This window comes from Manis pentadactyla, chromosome 1 (genome assembly GCF_030020395.1).
Source record: "Manis pentadactyla isolate mManPen7 chromosome 1, mManPen7.hap1, whole genome shotgun sequence".
In the NCBI taxonomy this organism is placed as follows: Eukaryota; Metazoa; Chordata; class Mammalia; order Pholidota; family Manidae; genus Manis; species Manis pentadactyla.
In genome coordinates, this window is record NC_080019.1 from 5,284,393 (window position 1) to 5,306,632 (window position 22,240).

At 55.9% G+C, this 22,240-nt stretch overlaps 1 protein-coding gene across 3 annotated transcripts; it reads left to right on the forward strand.

Moving 5' to 3' along the window:
* Window positions 1–2,301: 2,301 nt before the first annotated feature.
* Window positions 2,302–19,221, forward strand: CTSB (cathepsin B). 3 transcript variants are annotated; one of them, XM_057504072.1, is made up of 10 exons: window positions 2,302–2,456; window positions 12,659–12,809; window positions 13,655–13,740; window positions 14,430–14,544; window positions 15,208–15,326; window positions 15,833–15,918; window positions 16,192–16,335; window positions 16,720–16,836; window positions 17,807–17,935; window positions 18,383–19,221. In XM_057504072.1, the coding sequence occupies exons 2-10, from the start codon at window positions 12,684–12,686 to the stop codon at window positions 18,466–18,468; spliced, it is 1,008 nt and encodes a 335-aa protein (XP_057360055.1). In that variant the 5' UTR covers window positions 2,302–2,456; window positions 12,659–12,683; the 3' UTR covers window positions 18,469–19,221. The 3 variants fall into 3 exon arrangements, with proteins under 3 accessions (XP_057360055.1, XP_057360090.1, XP_057360121.1); XM_057504107.1 differs by lacking the exon at window positions 2,302–2,456 and adding an exon at window positions 2,494–2,638; XM_057504138.1 differs by lacking the exons at window positions 2,302–2,456; window positions 12,659–12,809; window positions 13,655–13,740; window positions 15,208–15,326 and having other exon boundaries at window positions 14,471–14,544.
* The last annotated feature ends 3,019 nt before the right edge of the window (window positions 19,222–22,240 follow it).

The following is a 22,240-nucleotide window of genomic DNA, read 5'->3' on the forward strand; positions in this document are numbered from 1 at the left end:
GCGCAAGTAGGCGCAGAGGGAGGAAAGCGAAGCTCATTGAACTCCTGTTCAGCAGAGGAAAAACCCCTTGCCAGCTCCTGAAGCCAGGGTCACTTGGCATCTGGTGTCTGCTTGAATCTGCACAGTGCGGGAACTACCACCACCCCAGGATTTGGGGGAACAATGGAGCACTGGATGGAGTGAGATGATGTTCTGAGAACTTCCCCAAAGCAAAGAAAGGAGATTTTCAGGCAGGCTACTGAAGAGCATGATCACACAGCAGTAGTTCCCCGCCAGGACACCCAGAGGACAGGAACTTTCAAGCCCAGATCAGAGCTCTCAGCAGACCTTCCCTACTTGTCTGCAGTAAAACAGAGAAACTGAAGACTTGTGCTTAAGTTTAGAAAACTGAATGAAACAGCAAAGTAACAAAGATGCTTACAACTGGGAAAAGGGATCTCTTATCAACCTCCCAAGAGGCTTGGAAGAGCACAGAGACAAAATGTAGTAAGTTGAGCAGCAAGAAGGCTTTAAGGCAAAGTACACATTCAAAGAAAAGTGGATGCGGGCAGCCTCAGAGAGGAGGTGCACTTAAAAGCTTAGGATTCATGTCTTTTAAGGATTTCAAGACGGGGCAAAGGGCCTGGGGAACGTAGGCTCCATGTGTGATCTCATGATGTCTCACTCTGCTGAGACACATGATCTCACCAAGTGTAGTTTGTACTCTAGATATTTTGTAAGATAAACTTAACACAAGAAATTTATTGATCCTGTTCTTCTCCAAGATAATGGTCACCCTCAAGCAGTACCATTAGGACTGCTTGCCCTGCCTACGTTATTGGCTAATCACCATAAAATATGTTAGGAATCTTACCTTCTCACTCCCTGATGTTTAAAATGGAAGCTCAGTCTCAAGATGGAGCTCCTCCTGTTCTTACTATACTATTGATATCTTGGCATTTTTCATCATAAGCAGGAAAAATTCACAGTGCTCATCCCATGTCCCTGCTCTACATCAGTTTCTACCTCTATAATGGCACCCATTCAAAATTCCCTAAAATTGAGGTAATTCACTTAAAGTACTCAGCACTCCTCATATTATGCTATAAAGATGAGAAAAGATTCATTGTGGCTCTGTGCGTGGCCTCCCCAACTGTGCTTCCTCTGATGAGCCCCATTATGGAATTTGAAAATGGTTGGCACCCATGTAGAAGGTGACAGGTCAAAACACTGAGAGAGGTCGTGGTTCTCAGGATACGGCTGGGGTGAGTGCAAAGCCAGGACCATTTTGGTTTCCAGCCTTCTTCCCCACGGTTGTCATTACGTTCCTTAGGCACCTCTCCCACCCAGTCGAGGGTTTAGTAACCGTGTCTGGACTCTGAGACTTCCTTCCTTCCACTCTTCTCGTTACCTGGGACCACACAGGTTCAAGTGCATGTGTCCAGATAGCTCTCTGAAGGGCCCTGGCAGGGACAGGGGCTATGTGACAGCGGACGGCCACCCTTCTGCAAGAAGCAGCAGATAGCAGCCCGGGCCTCTTGATGTTGGCCTGACCTACTTTTTTTTTTTTAACCAGAAACACCTGGATACAATGCCAGTTTCCTAAGCCTCTTGAGTAAAATTGGGATTGTACCTATCCACAGGATTGTCAAGAGATATCTGGAGGTTCCTGGCGGTGAGGGCGGGAGGGAGTGGGGTCTCATGAACCACCCCACCTACCCATCCGCCTCTAGGCGTTCTGCCACATCAACTCCACGGAGACCTGGGTGCCTGCTGTGTTTCCCTTTGGGACAGGCCTTCTGGCAGCCTCTTCCAGATTTCCTCCAAGTTCCTTCTCTACAGAAACCCTCCTGCAGTTCCTTTAGTTCGTACTCAGTGGTAATTGCCACTGATTTTTTATTATTGTGCTAATAGCTAATTTTTTTATTATCACATGGCTGGCATACCTTGTAGGCACGTTCTCAGAATATTAAGGTAAGAAGAGGCTCTTCTGGGAGGTCGGCTGTCCTGATACCCCTAATTCCGGCAGTAGTTGCTGAATGAATGAGCGAATGAAGGGACGGTTTCCTCTCCCAAGCAGGGCTCCAAGGGTTTTGAATGCACTACGTTGGGGCAGCCGTGGCCCCTGGGAGTTTCTAATCTGGGTGGAGGCCCTGAGGGCCACCTTAGCTCCCTGCAGCTCCCCACAGGCCCCAGTCCGCAGGGTCAGGAGCCAAGCGCCCACCAGCGGGATCTCCTGGAGCAGGGGTGGGGGCGCGGGGCCCGCGGGGGAAACGGAGTGGCGTAGATGGGGGCGGGGCGCGCTCGGGAGCGGGGGAGGGGCTGCGGAGGGGCGGGGCTCGGTCACGTGCAGTCGGGAGGCGGGGCGGCGCGCGGTACATAGGCGGGGCGGCCCTACAGGCGCCGCTGCGCTCGGGCACCGGCGGAGGGGCGCGCTCGCAGGCTGCAGGCCGCAGGCCAGGCTCTCCTCAAGCCCGGTGAGTGAGCGCGGCGGGCGGCGGGCGGCGCTACGGCGGGAGTGGCCTCGCGGAGGGTGGGGACCGGGCCCCGGCGACCGCGCCAGGCCCAGGCTCGGTCCCGCGGCGTCCCTGCGGCCGGCGGAAGGTGTCGCAGCGGCCGAGCAGAGGTGGCAGCCTGCGCAGTCCTGAGCGCCGCCGCGGTGAGAACAGCAAAAGCCGCCCCGCCGTCGGCCTGCGGCCACCCCCGTCCCCCGTCCCTCCGCCCCGGCGGGGATCGCGGCGCCCCCCGGCTCTGGGTGACGCGGCCGGGTCCGCAGGCCCCCCGCGACCCGCCGGGGCCGGGGCCGGAGGGCGGCAGGCCGGGGGGAGGAGCCTGCGCGGATGGAGCGCGGCCCGGCCCCGGCGGCTCGGGCTGGAATCGGGCTCTCCCCCCGCTGTGAGCTTCTGGGCCTCGGTTCCCTCCGCAGATTGCTGACCGAGTCGTATCCGTCGGCCATCATTTTCAGTGTTTTCTTAGGGGTTGGCCTGGGCAGCTTTCTGCGCACAACCATGCACGATTCCCGGCAGCCCAGGAGACATGCCGGAACCCCGGGACCTGGAACTGGGTGGAGTCGCCGGAAGTCAGGGCGCAGACGGGGAGGGACGGGGGAGAGGGGGCCCCTCTCCCTGGGAGTTTTTCGAGAAGAGGATGTCACCCCTCCGCCTTGACTGCCCTAGGAGGGGGACAGTGCTTTGGGCCTGGGGTTGGGGTGGGGAGAGTGGAAAGCAGTGCAGAGGCCCAGGGGCACTGCCCCCTCGTTGGGTTACTACTGTCAGAGCATCTGGGGAGCAGTGAGGGGTAACCGACTTAGGGGGCTCAGCAAGTAGTTCAGGCAGATGTGAGTCAGATTTGACTCCTCAGCGGGTCTGGGTCACCCCCTTCTCCAGGCTCAGGGGAGGCCAGCCAGCAGGGTGGCACAAGGAGGATCGTAGCCCGGCCCCAAATCCCTCCCCTGGCTAGATACGCTCACCCAGTGCGCCCCTCCAGCCTTTTTGGGCATTTGTCCCAGAGCAGGGGGACCACTGAGGTCCCTAGTCTGGGGGCTTCACAGGCCCAGGAGAGACGGCACAGGCCAGAGGCAGCCCACTCTCCAGTGACTTCTCCTGATCCTGTGGCCAAACTGGTCAGGGCGGTGAGGGTGGCAGCCCTTCGGCTCCAGGGTGGATGCCCAGGTGCTGCTGACTCGGGCGCTTGAACTGAGGCCCTTGTAAACTGCTGCTTTCTTTCCAGCTGCGGGGCCTGGGAGCTGGAGAAGGAAGTTGCACACATTTTAGGGGCAGGAAATATTTTGTATTACTGTTGGCAGTTGGGTTGAGTTGTAAAGGAGAGCGCTTCCAGGGCCTGGGAACACCTGTCTGCGTGGTTCTTACATGTGCTCATGTGTGGTTGTGTAGAATGCCCCTGTCTTGGGCTGAGCACTCTGCCTGCCACCCATTTTTGATAGTTTGGCATAAGGACAGTTAGAAATAACATGATCTTGAACTGTGTGAAATGGGAACTTCTGTAGGTCAAGAAGGCTCAAAATAGCACTTTCATATGGGTCAGCCTCACATGTAGAACAACAGCGGGGTTGACCGTAAGCCTGTGAGTCTAGGTGAGGCCCGTAAGGTGTGTATTGTACTTCCTGGATATCAGAAACAGCATTCTACACCTGGTCCATATCAACTGTCTTGATTTATGCTCAGCACCCACCCAGGAGCACCTTTAAAGGGTGCGTGGGAGGTAAACCCTGAGTCATCCATGGTGCTGATGTTCCCCATCACCCCATGGTTGGGTAGAGTGCCCGTCTAGAGCTTCACGGGTTCCATATTTCAACTTTAATCCCTTTTTTCACCTCGAGCCCCATCCTCACCCCCTTTCCCCAGCACCTGAGGCCTCCAAGTCTCAGGCTCCAGTGGGGTCCTGCAGGGGACGTCCCTCTTGTTTACAGCTCCCCTTTGCAGACAGCTGGTTTCAGCTTCTTTGCTCTGCAAATGTCTTTTGCTCCCGTGCCTGCCTCTTGTCTTTCTAAGGAGTGTGGCTCCTCTCTGCTCTGTTCTTTATGATTCCCTTGTACCTTTTCTGAGGTGCTTTTAATACTTTGTGTCAATCTGTGAGCCATGTGATTAAAATTGATAGAAGTTTAGTTACTGCATGTCTCCTTTTGCATCCCTGTTGATGGGATTTATTTATGTTGATCCATACAGACCCAGCTCATTCATCTTAAATGCAGTGCCTTTATCCTGACGGACAGTTAGGTGCTTTGCCTTTTCACTGTTGCTCACAGTGCTACAGTAAATACTGTATCTCTCAGACACTCGCAGGGGTTTCTCTAGGGCAAAAGCAGAAGTTGAGTTAATTACTGGCTCATAAGGCATGCCCGTATGCCATTTTGCTGGATGCTGACAGTGCTGTGCACCAGGGTTTTACAGCGGGTCCTCCCAGCCGTGTTGCGCATCCTTGTTCCTCAGTTATCACCACTAGGTAATTACTGGACTTAATTTTTACCAGTCTGGTGTCTCTGTTTTAATTTTCATGACTAGGAAATCAGATTTAACTCCTTGCTCTAGGAAATCATTGATTAGTGAAGTTTTTCTGTTTTGCTGTTGATCAGTGAGAGCATTTGTGGGCTTTAATGTGTTTGCGAACAGCTGAACCTACAAAGATTTCTTCAAACCCTAACCTAGGTCCAGACTTCTCTGTGATTAGGTTTTTCTGTTTTCTAATTTCACTTTCAGGATGCGTGCCTATGGGTTTTGGGTGTTGGCAGTCTGACTCTCCCAATTTACAGATGTGAAAACCGAGGCACTGCCAGTTTATGGCCTGACAGGGGTCACTCAGATAATTGTGCTGGAATATCTCCTAGAATCTGGTCTCTCGACAAGTTCTCCATCCCTACTCAGGTGTACCATTCAGGGTGTGGTTTTTTTTTTTCTCAAGCACCAGTTTCCTTTGTGAAACAAAGCTTTATACAAGACCAAAGGTGTTTTTCCAACATTACTGTTTCTGAAAGCTGGCTGTCCTCAGGAATGCCTGCCTGCAGTCTCGGCTGTTATCTGTCTCTACCAGGTGGGTAACTCATGTAGTCTGGTCATCAAGATAGCCTGGAGTCACCAGCAAGGCTGTCGGGGAGCATGGGACAGACACCACCCGGATGGCAAGCTGCTCCAGCAGAGAGCGCTCTGGGGACAGCCTAATATTCTGCCAGGAGTCCCAGGGGCGGGCTGCTCTATGGCTTCTGGACTTGGGCAGCATGTGCTCACATGTACACAAGTCATGAGGCTTCTGCACTTGTGCAAGACCTGAGAGGGTGATGCCAGCCAAGGGCTTCTGCTGCTCGAGTTGCGACATTGTCCAACATCAGCTGGGAGCCGTCCACCACTCATTTTAGAGATTCTACCAGACCCTGCAGGTGTGTGGGGGGCACTTTGTTCTGGTGGTCCAGATAGCAGAAGAAATCATCATTTGAGAGCTTGTCCCTAATAATAGGGGGGTACTCTTTCATCCCTACTGGGATACTTTTAGTGATAAAAAGAATTACGCTGGGCCAGCGGGAGCTAACTGGCCTGTGAGGGAGAGAGCGGAGAGGTCGTTGCGCGGGCTGCTGGAGCCAGGCTGCATGGGAGGCACTTTGAAAAAGAGCATCTCCCATCTTCAGTAGCCGTGTGAGCATCCCTTCTAAGATGGGTCTGGGGCATTTTGTGGTTCTATAAAGTAAGAAAGTGTTCAAAGGCGGAAGGCAGGAGGGGGAACCGGGACCAAGCCAGAGAGGTGAGGCCTTTCGGTTGCTTTCTTTCATCGTGTTGGTGTGAATGAGCCACGCCAGTACCCAGCTGGCAGGGGGGTGAAACCCAGCCCGGAATTGAGTTGGGGGGCTGCTGTGCTGCTGCTGGTTGGAGAGGCCTGGAACCCTTGACCTCACGTGAGTCTCCAAAGATTTCTAAAAGCTCTTATAAAGAAGTCCAAAGTCCATCAGAATCCAGGGAGTTCATCTTAGAAACTGGGACAGGGGATTTAGTGCCCCCTTCAGCATCTCAGGAAGTCCGTGTTAGAGCCAGTGAGCAAAAGCTTCCAGAACGTTCGGAAGCTTGGCCCCAACTGTCTTACTACTCAACAGTACAGTTTTTTGACTGCTGAGGGCCTTCCTGGCGTCCACTGTTGCAAGCCACGGGGCTAGTAGTGTTCTCTTTGCACGATGTGGCTGCTGTGGCCGATGAGCCGCAGAGGTCCGTTTGTGAGCACCGTGGGGGAGCAGCTTGAGTAGACCAGCCCTGCTGACCTGGTGGGAATGAGTCGCTTATTTCAGACTGATGGGCAGCAGTACCATGAGTGGCTGAAGGGTTTCGGTGGGTGAGGCAGGCGGCGCCTTCACCTTCCCTCAGGCCTGCCAGGCTCGGCAGCAGCCCCCGCGGGGACCGGCCGCTGAGGATGCCTCTCCAGGTCACTAACCTGCAGGGCCTCGGCTCGGGGGGAAGACACCAACTGATCTCTGTCCCTCTTCATAGCTTCAGGGTGACAGATGATGACTAGGAACTCCCCTTCTTGGTCATTTTCTAATTTAAACATTAAAAGCCAAGAAGTTAAACACGTTTCCATAAGGGGCAAAGATACAAAGCCCAAGAGAGCCATCACGACTGGTCAAGCTCACAGAGGAAAGGTCCTGGGCCGTCTTCAGGTTGACCAGGCGCACTGCAGGTTGAGGCACTGCCGTCAGCTGCCACAGCGCCGTCAGCTTTGAGGAGTAACCGGGCAAGCTGAAGTTGGGGGAAGTGAAGGCGTGCCTAGTGCCTAGTTTTGTTGTGTGGGTGTACTTAGATGGCTGAAGCTTTGATGGCCAGAGGCAAAACGAGTTTTTGTGGGAGAACTGACAGGTTCTCTGGTAAGGCGGGCTGCCTCTCCACAGCCCTCCTACTTTCCCAGCGCCCCCAGCCTGTAGCCGCTCTGTGATATGTAAGGCACAGCCTTACTTCATGGCTCTTGGGAAAACGCAGGCACTTGTTGTTTTGATTCTCTAGTGCCTCCAGTGAAACGTGGCCGCAGTACGTGAACAGCAGCGGCAGGCAGGGAAGAGCAAAGCCCACGTGGAGGCCCGTGTGTGGCTGGACATTCGTCGTCTCTTTCTGTCATAGCCAGAGGAGGGCAGCTGGCCTCTGTGACGGTGTTCAGGTGTACCTGTCCTGTCTCCTTAGACTCGGTGCAGATTTAGAATCCAGTCTACCTGAGGGCTCTGTGACCTTACATGAAGGCTTTTATTAAAAAATCAATCTTGGAAGGAGTCAAAGCCTATTCATCCTCAGGGATGTCAGCCCTCATGCGAGGCATCTGCTTTTCTCCCATGTTCAGTCTGTCTCCTTCCAGAGCTCCAAGATCCACATGGATCCCAGGGGTGGCCTTCTGGTAGCCTCGGGACTGGTTCTGCTGTGGGGCGCGGCTGATGGGCTCATGGGGCCACAGGCTCGTGTCTGTACAGGCCAACATTCTGCAGGGCAGTGTGGGCTGTGCTTCATATAAGCCATTCAGTGCTGGAGGGGTTCAGAGAGGAAAGAAGTGACAGAGCCCATCCTTCTGCCCCTGGGAAAAGGGGCGGAGGGGTGTAGGGCAACTCCAGGCCCTGCTGGGAAGTCTGCTGACCCAGGGCTGGAGGGAACTTCCCACAGCCTCCCCCCCCCCACCCGCCACCCGGTCCACACCCCAAACGGGAGGCAGGTGACCCTGGAGTGTGCCTGTCCCGTGGGCCCTCTTCCCTCTGAAGACTTCCGGTTGATTCTCTCCTGAGATTAAAAAAACCAACCAACCAAATGGACAAAAACAAAGAACTGAGAAATGAAGCATTTGCCCGAAAGAGGGGAAGTGAAAGCTGGTCGTCCTGTTTGGTGCTGAGGCCGCTCGTGGGCACACAGCTGCCGGCGCAGCCGTGATCTGTGTGCCTCTGGAGGGAAGGCCGTTGGCGTCACATCAGAAGGAAACTGCTGTCCTCAGGGAGTCTCTGTCCTTTGCGGGAGGAGGAATTTGACTTCATACTCTTTGGAGTCTCAAAAAAAGGTCTCACGACCCTCAGATTAAAGCCCATTTGGAGGTTGGTTGAGATTCAAACCTCGATTTTAACTCAGACTGCTTTGTGGTGTGAAGTACTGTGGACAAATGTGGAGGGAGCCGGAGTTACCCGGCTCCGCTGGGCGTGGGGAGAGAAAAGGCAAGCAGCGGGGTGGTGGGACCCGGAAATCGAGGGCGCCCAGTGAGCATTCTCACTCGCCAGGCAGATCGCCCTCCTAGGCAGCAGGCACCGTGCCCTCATTCCCCTCCGGACCTCCTCCTGGAGAAAGGGATGGTTAGTTGACAGGTGCTGAAACTGCGGCTCAGTCAAGTAAAGGCTGCTGCTTGGGGTGGGGGAAGAGGAGTTAGTAGGTGGGAAAGCCGAACCCGAACCCAGGGCTTCGGACCCCAGGCCACGTGCTGCCCTGCGGGGCCCCGGCCTCAGGGCTGAAAGGGGAGCTCCCCAAGCGGCAGTCCAGACGGGAGCAGGGTGGGTGGTTCCTCCTGAGCCGCAGCTCGGGCTCCCGGGGCGGGGTGCCTGGCCCTGGCCCTGCCCTGGGCAGGGAATGGGAGCGACAGTGAAGCTGGCGGGATGCACGGCCTGTGGAGCTGAAGGAAGAGAAGCAGGGGCACACGAAGGCCTGGCGACCGGCAGGGTAGCGCGGGGCCCTGGCAGGCCTCCGGCCTGGTGCACCCCGGAGCCGCCAATGCGGGGCCGTAGGGCTTCCCAGAGGCCCAGCCTGGGTTCTCTGCCATCACAAAACCCAGAGAGACCCTATTTAAGGACTGAGTCGCCGCCCAAGTGCCCCTGCTCTGCACTTGCCTCTGAGGTAGCATCTCGGAGCACGGCTAAGCCCCCGGGGGCCCCGGGACACTGGTATTTGACGGAGGGAGCATTCTACCCCAACTGTGCCAGGTGTCCCGAGGGCCCAGCCACATTCATGTGACTCTGGACGGGCTGCAGTGAAAGCCGAGCACGACAGCCCTTCCAGGTGTGAACCTAACGGGCCTGCAGCCAGGCTGACCTGCTGGCGTGGTCTGAATGCCGCGTGCAGGGAGCACACGCTCCGGTGTTTCTCAGCACCAGGTTCTCTGTCTTGGAAAAATGTGAAGATGCCAAGTGTCAGGCAGAGGGTGTGGATTGAAGGAGACCCGGCTGTTTAGCTTCTGTGCCCAGAAAACATGGTAAGAAGGCCCAGTGTTCCCTTGCCCTTCTGCCCTGTGAGGCGCAGCGGGCATTTCCTGAGGTTTGGAGGACCTGTGGGTCCCTGACACAGCATCACATGGGTGGCCGCCTCCCCACGAGTTACCGGGAAGGTTGAGTGTTCTGAGCAGAAACTCACTAGGGACGAGGCCGCGGTGGTGACAGGGTCGCGAATGGAAGGGCGCTTAGGGGCTCAGGACAGTAGGCGTTCCGTCGCCTGGGGCCGGGGTCTTCGGTGTGCCGGCGACTGTCCTCCAGTGACCTCACTGCAGATACAGTAACGTGGTCGTTTTGTAAGGATGTGTAATGAAAACAGGTGTCCTGCAGTTCCTCACTGTGTTTTTCTTGATGTTTTACACGTGGTGACAGGAAGACACATGTTTAAAGGGCTCACACGCTTACCGCGACTCACCTGCCAGCCGCTTTTGTTCACTCACTGTGTATCTCGGGCATTTTTACTTTAGCAGCACAATATGGTTCACTTCCACTGGTTCATTTCTTAGTGGCTTCTTTGTATCCTATTTACTCATTTCCATGACTTACCAGTTACTGTAATTAGACACTTTGTTTCTGGTCTTTTGCTAATATAAAGATCAGTGAACATCCGGGTACCTGTATCTCAGCATTGTGAGGCTAGGAGGAGAAATTTCTAAATGTCAAGTTACTGAGTCAAGAGGCCATACAGATGGCAAAACTGAGGGCATGCAGATGGCAAAACTGATAGAGAGGGCCAGGTCGCCCTCCGAGGCCCCTGCCCCGGGCATTCCCCGCCGGCCGTGCCCGTGTCCCCACAGCTCACTCCCGCCAGGAGCTGTGCAGACTGCCCTGCCTTTGTGATTTGAGATGATCATCTCCTTAATTTAATCAGTATTGTCAAGTGGTTGATTGTCTTTTAGTATCTTTCTTGGCTGCTTATGGCTCTGTTTTTGCAAATTCACAGTATATGTCCTTTTCTATTCTGTTTATATTCTGATTTTTTAAGAGCCCTTTGGAAATGAAGCCTTAAGTAAGTACACTTAAGGACTTGTCACTTTTTGTCTGTCACTTTTTATTTTGTTTTTCTTGAACAGCAGCTTTGTTTCCATATAATCATTTTCCTTGTAAGGTTCTGTATTATGTCAATCTTGTGTATTCATCACTCCAGTGTCACATTTTTAAGTGTACAGTTATTTTCTTCATACAGATTATGTTTTTACTCAAGATCCCTGTTCCACGTAGCACTTTGTGTGTGTAAGGAATCAAGTGTAAAGATTAAACACCCTTTTCCCTGCAAAATGCAGAGCCAGTTGTGCAAGCAGCACCTGCTGAGAAGAGCCGCCTCCTCACCACATACTCTGCGTTCCCACACAGCACATGCTTCGCAATGGTCTGTTTGTTGATCACACTGTTGCCGGGCCAGCATCACCCAGGGGTTTTAAGTACATTTACCACCGCAGAGGGTCATGTCCTCACACATTTATTCTTCCAGATTCATTGTTGCATAAGCAACCATTCCATTTAAATTTCCCTTCAAATGTAAATCACTGTGTGGGGACCAGTGTTCAGCACTGTCACCTGCGTCCTCTTCACCTTGCCTGCAGTGGCCTGTGACCAGTGAGGAGATGGGTTATTTCAGAGCCCGCTGTGTAAGGGCGTGAGGCCGGGGTCGGGAGAGTCACACACGCACACACGCTCCCCGCCACACGGCTGTCTCACGAGGCTAATGGTGGTGCGGCACCCAGGACATGTTTCTGAAAGCATGATTCAGAGGCAGAGTGGAAATTGTGGGTCTCCTGACTCGCAGGCCAGTCCCCGGTGTGCAGACAGGGGTTGTGATGTGCTGTCTCCCTTCTGGGAAGCTCCACCTCTGTAATCAGGAGCAGCGCCCGGGCCGCTGGAAGAACCAGAGATCCCAGGAGGCTCAAGCCTCCCCGGCAGAGCCGGCCGGCTGCGCAGGCTTAACTGGCTTGTGCTTGTGTCCAGAATGGGGCTCATGATCTACATTCTAATGCACTCTTCTTGTCCCGGTAGCCCTCCCCTTGGGCCGGAGTCACGGGCGGACTGCTCGCCCTTTGAGAGCACCGACTCAGGGAGCCCCTCCTGCATGGCTGCACAGCTCCCCGGAGAGGCAGCTGGCAGTAATGGAGAGGGGAGAGGGCACTGGGCTTGTTATTGGGCGTATTGAGAGTATCTGGGCGTATTCACCCATTTAGGGCACACTTGTCGGGGGTGCCATGGCCCATGTCAGTCCCAGCCCCATCCTCACAGCTCACAAGATAGGTGGGGCCACAAACCGCCCGGGGAACAGCAGCAGCTGGGGCTGACCACTGAGCAGAGGCCCTGGAGGCCCAGCCGCTTGGGGGCCTTGCTGCCTGTAGCAGCCCCTGGCTTCCATGCTGCAGGCGACCAGCCCATTCAGGCTGCTGCAACAGGATAGCTCAGACCAGATGGCTTCCAAACAAACTTACTTCTCTCAGGTCTGGAGGCTGCATGTCTAGGGCCAGGGTCTGGAGAGGGCTGCTTTCCAGGCCACAGGCTTCTCGCCATGTCCTCCCCTGGTGGAGGGACAAGGGAGCTCTCTGGGTCTCCGGAGTACGAGGGCAGTGAGACCCCCCACCCTCATGACCTGCTCACCTCCTACAGGCCTGCCTCCTGACACCCTCCATCGCCTTGGGGGGTAGGGCCTCAGCATGAGTTTTGGGGGACACAAACATTCAGTCCACGCCGTGTCCCATGTGCTGCAGGGACAGGTTGGGCCTTTGAGGTGAGGCCTGGGAGCCCACTGCAGGTCCTTGGAGGTTCTCCGCCACCACACATTCAGAGAAAAGGAATCTGAGGAACAGGGGGTGGCACGTAGCAGCGCCAGGCCCAGAACTTGTATCTTCTGACCACTGGGTTGTTCCTGGCCCTGAGATGCCACCTTGTGTGTACAGGACTTGAACTGAGTGAGAAGCATCCTGATGTCCTGTGTCCTTCCCTTTCTAGGTGAATCTAGGATCCAGCTTCCAAAATGTGGCAGCTCTTGCCTGCTCTGAGCTGCCTGGTGATGCTGACCAGTGCCTGGGGCAGGCCGGATTTCCAGACCCTGGCAGATGAGCTGGTCAACTATGTTAACAAACGTAACACCACATGGAAGGTGGGCTTTGGTGCACTGTGTGTGTGCCCCTTCTGAGTGTGCATCTGTGACCCTGATTTCCAAGGGGGGTGGCCGCAGCTGGGCCCACAGGACTGTCTCTTGGGCAGCTGATCCCGGTCATAGTCACGGCCACCGAGGGCCATGCCGACCTCCCCCCGCCCACTGCCCTGCATGTGTTGCCCATGCGTGTGAGTGTGCATGGGACGAGTGAGCTTTCAAAGTTTCCACAACCAGGAAGACACGGAGAGCCCCACTGTTGCAGCTCCTCAGTGCCAGCAGCTTCTTGACTCAGCCCAGGCCTGAGGCCAGGACTGCGGGGACCGGGGAGTGGGGAATGAGCCATGTCAGGGCTGGGGAGGGCCTCTCAGTCTCAGCAGACGGTAGCGGGTCAGAGGAGCCGCTGTCCTTACCTGGGGGGAGGGACACCTTCCACCCTGTGTGTGGGTGGTCACCCTGGGCTCCTGGCCTGCTTTGAGCCCAGACTGTCACAGCAAAATAACACAGACCGGGCAGCTTCTGGAGTTCTGGAGGCTGCGAGGACAAGGTCGGTGCCAGCACGTTGGGTTCTGGTGAGGGCTCCTTCTCCGGTGCGGATGAACACCTTCTCGTTGTCCTCAATGGGCCGGAGGGCCAAACTAGCCGTGTGGGGTGTCCTTTAGGAGGGCACCATTCCTCTGTGCCCTTAGCACCTCCCAAAGGCCCCATCTCCTGATCCATCCCAGTGGGCGTTCGTTTCAGCAGAAGAATTTTAGGAACATAGGGACCAGTCTGTGCCCCTGGCCTTGTCCCGGTGGTTGTGCAGAGCCCCGGCGCCCACCCCACCCGGGAAACCTGCTCTCTCCTAGGCCGGACACAACTTCCGCAACGTGGACTTGAGCTACCTGAAGAGGCTGTGTGGCACCGTGCTGGGCGGGCCCAAGCTGCCGCAGAGGTGAGCACCTGCGCCCGGCCGGCCTGCGGGCGGGAGGGAGGAGAAGGCCGCCCTGGTGCCCGTAGGCCCAGCCCCAGCCTGGCAGGGCTCTGCCCGGTGCTGGCTCAGCGGCAGCCCCACTCCTGCCGTGGGAGGACCAGGTGCCGCATCCTGGGAAGGGCCTCTGGTCCAGGTCTCCAGAATCTGGGTGGACCACACATGAGTAATTTAGGGAAAATCTGGGAAAAGCTTTATGATCTGCCAGTCATGTTTTATTTTTCTAGGGAACTCTGCAGTGGACCTTTTCACATAAGTATTATCCCTATAGGAAGCATTAGAAATACTGTGCGGGTGGTATAGTTATTGGGTACCACCCAACGGTGCAGATAATAAAAATGACATGAGGTACGTGGGGTGGGGGTAGGGGGGAAGCAAGAAACAGATATCTGGGCCCCGTGGCTAAAACTTTTGAAAAATACCCATAAAATCAGTCTAGAAAGACGCATAGGGAGTAAGTCATGTTGAGCCTTAGGACTCGTTTGGTTTGGTTTGTCTCTGAGATCCCAGGGGTCACCCTGCCGACGTCCTCGTCCGCATGTCCTTATGCCTCATCCTTCCCTGTGACAACCTGCCTGTCATCAGCTGGCCTGTGGAGGGATGGGGGTGGGTTGTAAGGTAGGAGCTTGTGACGGAGAACTTCCTTCATCCAGAGTTTGGCTTGCTGAGGACATGGTTCTGCCTGAAAACTTTGATGCCCGGGAACAGTGGCCGAACTGCCCAACCATCAAGGAGATCCGAGACCAGGGCTCCTGCGGCTCCTGCTGGGTGAGGCCCTGCTCCCGGGACGGGCTGGAGTGACGGCGGGGCGTGTCAGCCCTGCTGCGACATGGCATAGAGCTGAGCGCCCGTGTCCCTCAGCACAGACCCTAGTTCTGACCCCAATTGTGCTTCATGAAGAAGCGTCCCGTCTGTATCAGCGAGCTGTCCTAATTTTAACTGTGCTGAAATACATACAACCCGGACGTGACCATCCAGATCGCAGCTGAGTGTGTGGCCCGGTGGCATCGAGTGCGCCCGCGTTGCTGTGTACCCATCACCCGTCCATCCGCAGAACCCATCATCTCGTGAGACGGAAACTCCGTCTCCATGAAATAGGACCCCGGTCCCCTCCCCCACCCCGACAGCCACCCTTCTTTCTGTCTCTGGGTACCTCGTGTAAGCGAAACCATACAGCATTTGTCCTTTGTGTCAACTGTGTTTTTATGTTAAAAACCAAAAACCACAAGTTTCAGAAATGAGCAGGGTGTTCATTTCTGAGGTTGTAGGGAGGTTGGCCTCTTGCTTTAAAACTAAGCCTGGGCACCAGGAACCCACCTGACCTCGGGAGACACTGGCCACCAGGAAGGTCGGGGGCCTGCTGTGGTCCTCCAGGGTGACGGCTGGGGGCCCTCGCTCGGGGTAGCTCACCAGGCGGGGCTTCTCCTGCAGGCATTCGGGGCTGTGGAAGCCATTTCTGACCGGATCTGTGTCCGCACCAGCGGGCGTGTCAACGTGGAGGTGTCCGCCGAGGACTTGCTGACCTGCTGCGGTGACCAATGTGGGGACGGGTGAGTCCGAGGCAGCATCTCCCACTGGGGAGCCTGCGCCCCGAGAATGGCAGTGCAGAGCTGGGCTGCAGCCCCCGGGTCCAAGGGCTGCCCTCTGCTGAGACAGCACGCAGGCCCGGGGAGGGTCACGGCGGGCCCTGGCATGCCTGCCACCTTCCCGGAGCGGCCTGGAGGGGTCTGGGGCAGCACAGACGGTCTCAGGCTATGTGGTAGGAGTTCTGATCTCGGGTCTGTTTTCAGTCATCCTGGACCCCTTTTCCTGCACGAGGAAGTGTAAGAGCCTTGGGGCCTGTTTCCTCATCTGCAGTTAAGGGGGATGGGTTGCCAGATGGGTCACACAGGAAGGAACCCCCCACTGGGTGCCTGCCTTCTGCCGGCTGTTGGGCCAGTTCCTGAAGGCCGTGGTGGGTCCAGGAGCCACGCCGGGGCCTTGGGCCACCAGGCAGTGGTCTGGGAGCAGCCAGAACTTCTCTCACAATGAAGTCAATGAATGGCTCTCTTCTTAGCTGTAACGGGGGCTTTCCTGCTGCGGCCTGGAACTTCTGGACGAAAAAGGGCCTGGTTTCCGGGGGCCTCTACGACTCTCATATAGGTGAGTGCCGCCATCAGCTCATCTCTGGGTAGATGGATTTTATAAGCAATGAATAATGTCTCATTTTCCGTGATGAAGTGAGGGCTGAGGGCAGGAGTGCTGCACTAAGAGGGAGGGAAGGTGAGCAGCTCTGTCTACAGCGGGAGAGGCGCCCGCCTGGGTGTGGCAGGCCTGGGGATCCCTGCCCTCCTAATCGCCTCTGCCACAGCCTCCTGGCTTCAGGGGGCCTCACCGGGGCTGTTGGCTGACACCTCCTCCCTTCGTGGCCCCCAGGCTGCAGACCCTACTCCATCCCCCCCTGTGAGCACCACGTGAATGGCTCCCGGCCCTCGTGCACGGGGGAGGGGGACACCCCCAAGTGCAGCAAGATGTGTGAGCCCGGCTACACCCCATCCTACAGGGAAGACAAGCACTATGGTGAGGTGGGGCCGGGCTGCCCGGAAGGCCCTACCCTGGGCGGCGGAGGGAGAGCGGGTGGGGAAGGGAAGGTGAGGAGCATGGCCGCAGGTGCGCCGGGCCTCTCTCCTCCCGGGACCAGCCTCAGGAATGCCGCCTTCGGGTCGCACGCCCTCAGAGTTGGGGGGGCCCAAACCCTGCCCTTCACGGGCGGTGACCTGGCCTCCGCCGCCGTCCACTCTGCCCTCCCGCCCGAGCTTCCAGGGCCGGTTCCTCCTCCTCGGGGCGCCTTCCCTGACCCTGCGCAGTCCGCTGGCCTGTCCCCCCACCCACGTCCCCCGCTAACCGTCGCGGACTTGGTGGCCGCGCGGCTCGCCTCACCCCGCCTCGCCCTCCCTCTGCCAGGTTGCAGCTCCTACAGCCTCTCCAACAGCGAGAAGGAGATCATGGCGGAGATCTACAAGAACGGCCCGGTGGAGGCCGCCTTCTCCGTGTACTCGGACTTCCTGCTCTACAAGTCCGGTGCGGAGCCCACGGCCCTGGGCGGGCCTCGGCTGGGGCCTCCGGCGGCGGGGCGGGGCGGGCGGCGGCGGCCGCACCCTGGGCCTCTCGCGGCGCGGCGCCCTCTTCCACCCGCACCCCTGCACGCGCCCGTGCGGCTCCCTCCGGGTTTTCTCTGAGGCTGCTTCCTACTCACCCCTTCAGAGCCAGCTGGGTGCCTCCTGGCCCCGGGGCCTCGCCGGCGTGGTCCCGCTGGAGCTGGGCTTCGTGCGTCCGCCCCGAGCGAGCCTTTCTGCGCCTTTGTCCCGGCACAGCCCGGTGCGGGCGGAGGGCAGCCTGCTGACAGCTGCCGCCTCGCTTACTCCGCGCTGGGTCTGAAGCTCAACGCTCCCAGCTTGGACGGGGACTGGACGAACGAAGATGATTTTGGCACAAAAAATGAACGTAAAGCTGGCAGCCCTCAGCCCAGTGTCCTCCCTGTCAGAAGGATGTGTCTCCGTGCGACAGTGGTTGACCAGCAGGGTCACCTGGCTGGCCACCTGCCTGAGCGCACGGCCAGGGTCCCCCCGAGTCGGCACTGGCTGCCGCTGCCGCCTCTCCAGGGGGCTCCCAGAGCCACAGGACCCTTTCGACAAATCCTTACGTGGAGTGCCTCCGCCAGCCCTATTTGTAAAACAGGATTGGTATTTTGACACTAAATTTATTTCTTAAGTTAGAATTGGTAACCCTAGTTTTAAAGGCAGCCCTCAAGCACATTTCGTAGGACTTTAAGATCTGCTCAACATGTTTGTGTGTTGGGCTTTCAGAAATGGCTTTAAAGAATTCCCGAGGTTGTGGGTCCCCTGGCGCCTTCTGGGGGAGCGCGGTGGGCTCGTCCCGGTGGCGGTCCTCGGGTCTCTGGACCCCGTAGGCCCTGCCGGGGAGCCAGCCGAGTCAGGGAAGCCGTGGGCGCCGGGCGGCCCGGTCTCAGTCTGAGTGTCTCCTGTCCCAGGAGTGTACCAGCACGTCACCGGAGACATGATGGGAGGCCACGCAGTGCGCATCCTGGGCTGGGGAGTGGAGGATGGCACGCCCTACTGGCTGGTGGGCAACTCCTGGAACACTGACTGGGGAGACAGCGGTGAGTGGCTGGCCTCTCCCTGCTCTGAGGTGTGAGCAGGGACACTGGTCACCGTGTCCTGCCCCCGTACAGCTCCAAACACGAGGTCCAGGGCTTGGCTTAAGTTTCAGGTTTCCAGGCTGGGGAGGGCAGTCTCTGAGCCTGGGAGGGGTGGTGCAGACAGGACGCCACCTCAAGGCGTTTCTGCCTGTCCAGTTAGTTGCCTGCCACACAGGCTGCAGCGGCATGTGATGGGGGTCCACGGGGAGTGGCCTCGAGCAGCCTCACCGCTGGGGAGGGCTGCTGAGCCAACAGTGGAAGCTGACCGAGCACTTTGGTGCGAGTGGGAGACCACTTCAGGGCTGGCTTGCTGCCTTCTAGGTCTTCCAGGGACGAATGTGAATGTTGGCAAGGGCTGAAACCCAGTGCACACTTCACTTGAAAGGCATCTTAACATTTGCTTTTCAGGCTTCTTCAAGATCCTCAGAGGCCAGGATCACTGTGGAATCGAGTCGGAAATCGTGGCTGGAATCCCATGCGCTGATCAGTACTGAAGATCTAAGCTGCTGAGGGCCTGTCCTGCCAGCCCTGGGACATATATATCTTCCCTAAATACAGCCAGTTGGGCTGGGGATGAGAAGAGGGGTAGGAATGTGTTTTTATTCTTCGAGTTCAGGCCTGAAGGACTGGATGGGGCCACCTCCTGTCTACCATCGGAGCTGCCTCCCAAGGCACAGCCAGGGCCCGGCTCCCTCCCCGGCCTGGCCAGCGGGCTGCTGTCACACCGCCAGTGAGCCACTGCTGCAAGCAAAACAGCTCCTCCCACCCAGACTGGCGCTGTGTACTTCCTGCGGCCCCGGCAGACCAACAGGGTTACAGGTGTCCAAGGGCACGGGAAGTGCAGCCCTTCAGACAAGTCCCCACATGTCGGCAGCACCTCTACGCAGGAACTTCCTAGATTTGGAGTAGGTCAAGAGAAATGGAGCAGCCCTTCAGAGGTCCTTCTCCCAGGCCCTGCATCTGTTGAGCTTTGCAGTGTTGCTAACCCTCTCTGGTCTTGTGCTTGGCATGGTTTAATAGGAATTTTGTGTTTTGTGCACCTCAGCTGATCATGTAAAAGTGGGAAGAGCTGTACTAGTTTCACAGACTCCCAAAACACACAACTGGATGGTCGTGACTTGGCTGACCTACTGACCTCTACTGCCACAGTGAGACTAGTTGGGGAGAAACCAGCTTTTACCCGTTAAAATATCACTTCATGCTGTTAATTTAAAGAATGGCTGTGCCAATAAAAGGTTTCTCCTTCAGTGTGGTGAACGTGTTCTGTGGCTTCGGATCTTCTGTCACGTCTGAAGCCACGTGTCACTGCCTCTCCTTGCCCCGCTCACATTCTTCTGGGTCTGTGTGCCCAGGAAACCAACCAGGGATCCGGTCTCAAGTGGAACAAAATTGATTCCTGACTTTGTCCTCAAGCCCCAGCTGTGCGTTCAGACCACAGCTGTGTCTTAGCTCCCCGTCATCCTCCACCCTCCCTGTAAATCCATCCCCTGAACCCTGCCCCAGGCCCCGATGAGCCCTGTCCCTGCCTAACTGACGAGCTCAGGACACGGCTGGACTGTTCTGTGCCAGCCACAAACCTCTGGGAACCTGCCTGAGGACTCGGGGGGTGGGGGCATGGTGCACTGGTGACAAGCTGAACCCTGTGTCCCAGTGGAGGACCAGCTTTCTCTGGCACCTACCAAGGTGGGAACGGGTGGAGGGCCTGCCTGGGGTAGGTGTTCTGGAGTTCCCTTTGTCTCTGATTTACACTGATGGTCAAGAACTACTTTGCATCATTTTGAGGGGCCAGAAAACTAGAATCAGTACTGTCCTGGTGGTCTTTTGATGACTCAGTTATCTCCCTTCCTCAGCAAGATTTGGACAAGCTCTTCCCAAAAGCACGAAGTCTGACAGCCAGTGGGAATCGGGAGCTACTTCACGTAAGCTCTGAAGCACTTGGTGTGCATTATGGGAGAAACTGGTGAAACCCAGCATAGCACCTACAGAGTGATTAACAGACTACCAAAGCCACAGACTAGTCAACACTGTCTCACAGTTTCAGATAGAATACATCTGTCACCTCAGTGAGGTTCCGACATTTCATCCTCTCCCAGGCCAAGCCTAATACTCCCATTTCCACACGACTCCGTCCCTCCACGGACCCACCAGCAACCCCTTCTCACCCCGGGAGCCGGCAGAGGCGCTCTAACTGAAGCACCAGAATGCACTGGGGGCATCTTCACGCCGCTTGAGGAGTGTGTGAGAACAGAGAAGCTATGTGTGGGACTGGGACTGATGTCAGTGGGCATGTTAGTACCCTCAAATTACCCCATTTGTCACAGTTCAGGTGGTAAGTTTTCCTTGGGTGCCTGTCCCAACAAGGTGACTGCGCCTTTTAATTCTCCCCTGCAAAAGGGTGTTTTTAGTTCTGAGTTAGAAGTTTGACCAAATATGAGCAGTTCACCTTTTTTTGGAGAGCCATACTTTAGAGCCTTGCCACTTGGAAGTGGTCCCCAGACCGGCGCTGCCATCGCCCGAGCTAAGGGAGATCCACTCTGGGAAGCACACTTCTGAATCTGCGTTTGCACTTGAACAAGACAAGACTCTAGATGGCTCGTGTTCTTTAGTTTGCAGCAAAACGCTGGGGGCAGTGGGTCTCAAACTGGTCTGACCCAGCGATATTTATATCACCTGAAAACGTTAAAACTGCAGGTGTCGGGGCACCTCCCCAGATCTCCTGAGAAAGTCTATGGTCCTAGCGACCTGGGACCCGCTGGGCAATTCTGCCACTAAAGCCTTAGAATTCTGTTCCTAAAACTGTTGATAACCTAGAGTGCAGCTAGGTTACCTCTCCTCCTACACGCACGCCATTCCCGCAGAAAGGACTCGGCAGGCGAAGCACAGAGCTTCCAGGCTGTAGCTCCGAGCACCTCCCCAAAGGGAGAAGGCGGTGCATGTGTGCGCAGGTTTCACTAGAGCTCCAGAAGCTCCCCATTTGTGGAGATCACCATCTCTGGTACCAAGTTTCTTATTTAAAGCCCTAGATTCAGATGGGCCAGATAATGCTACTGAGAAAAAGTTAACACATTCTACTGTAAGAACCAAGCAGACTACGCTGGGGATGGCAGACGTCTAATGGATTACATTAGAAGTGTGAAGAGGGCAGGACTGCCAGATTTAACAAAACCACAGGGTGCCTAATTAGATTTGAATTTCAGGTAAGTAGTTTTCTGTATAAGTATGTCCTGTACAGTATCTGGGACATAATTATACTAAAATAGTTTATCTGAAAATTCTGTTATCCCATCTGGAATTTTAATACAGAAACAGATTTAGAAGAGAAATGATCTTCCAGTGGGCTTAGGAGTGAGCATGGGAACTCTTACCTTAGCAGAAGTCAGTGACAGCAAAAATCACACAGCTTTACAGCTAGGAGGGACCTACGACCACCCAGAGCACATGGAAGTGCCAAAGTCACACAGGTTGTGACTGAGCCAGTAGAGAAGCTTCCAGAACATTCACCTCAGACCAAGGCTCTTTGCACCAGGCTGTCCCGTGTCTTATATGAAATTTAATAGAACAGATTGCAACACAAATTTCTAACAGGATTGAGCTACAAATGAACTGATTAACTGAAGCTTCCATGGACCGAAACTAAGCCAAGTGTGTGAGATGGCAGCAGCAGTCACAGGAGGAGAATCAGCACAGCTCTGTGTAGAACAGTGCAAATTCAGCATTCTTGCTAGGGAAAAACCTCAAATTCAACCATTAAGTCACCATACCCAAAGGACCACAGTAAAAGAGTAGACTTTATTACATACGAGAGCATTAATGGCTTCCAGAAACCCCTTTACTGCCCTATGGTGCGATTCCCTGCCTCGGGGCACCCCTTGCGAGGGGCCGGGGCCTTCACAGTCCAAGTGGGGATCTCAGTGAGCTGCTGGAGAGGAAGCCACAGATCCTGGCTGCACAGGAGAGGAAGGTGGACCGCTGTGCCGGGAGAATCACCCTAAGTACCATTCGCCTTTCAAGCCAACCATCTGAAAAGCATCTTGCCTTTCTGGAGTCGTCAGTTTAAACTGGTAATTAAAAATAAAAATGCTGGAAAAAAGCCCTAACTGCAGCGAAATTTCTGAACACAGCTAAGACAATTAGGTCAAAGTAGACAGGCTGGCGAATTAATGCAGGTTACAGGCTGGGGCAGGGCGTCTGCTCATCTTCCAGCAGGAACGGTCAGGCGGGGGCCACTGGCTGTGTCCCTCTTTGGTGCTGTGCTCGCTGGCTCTG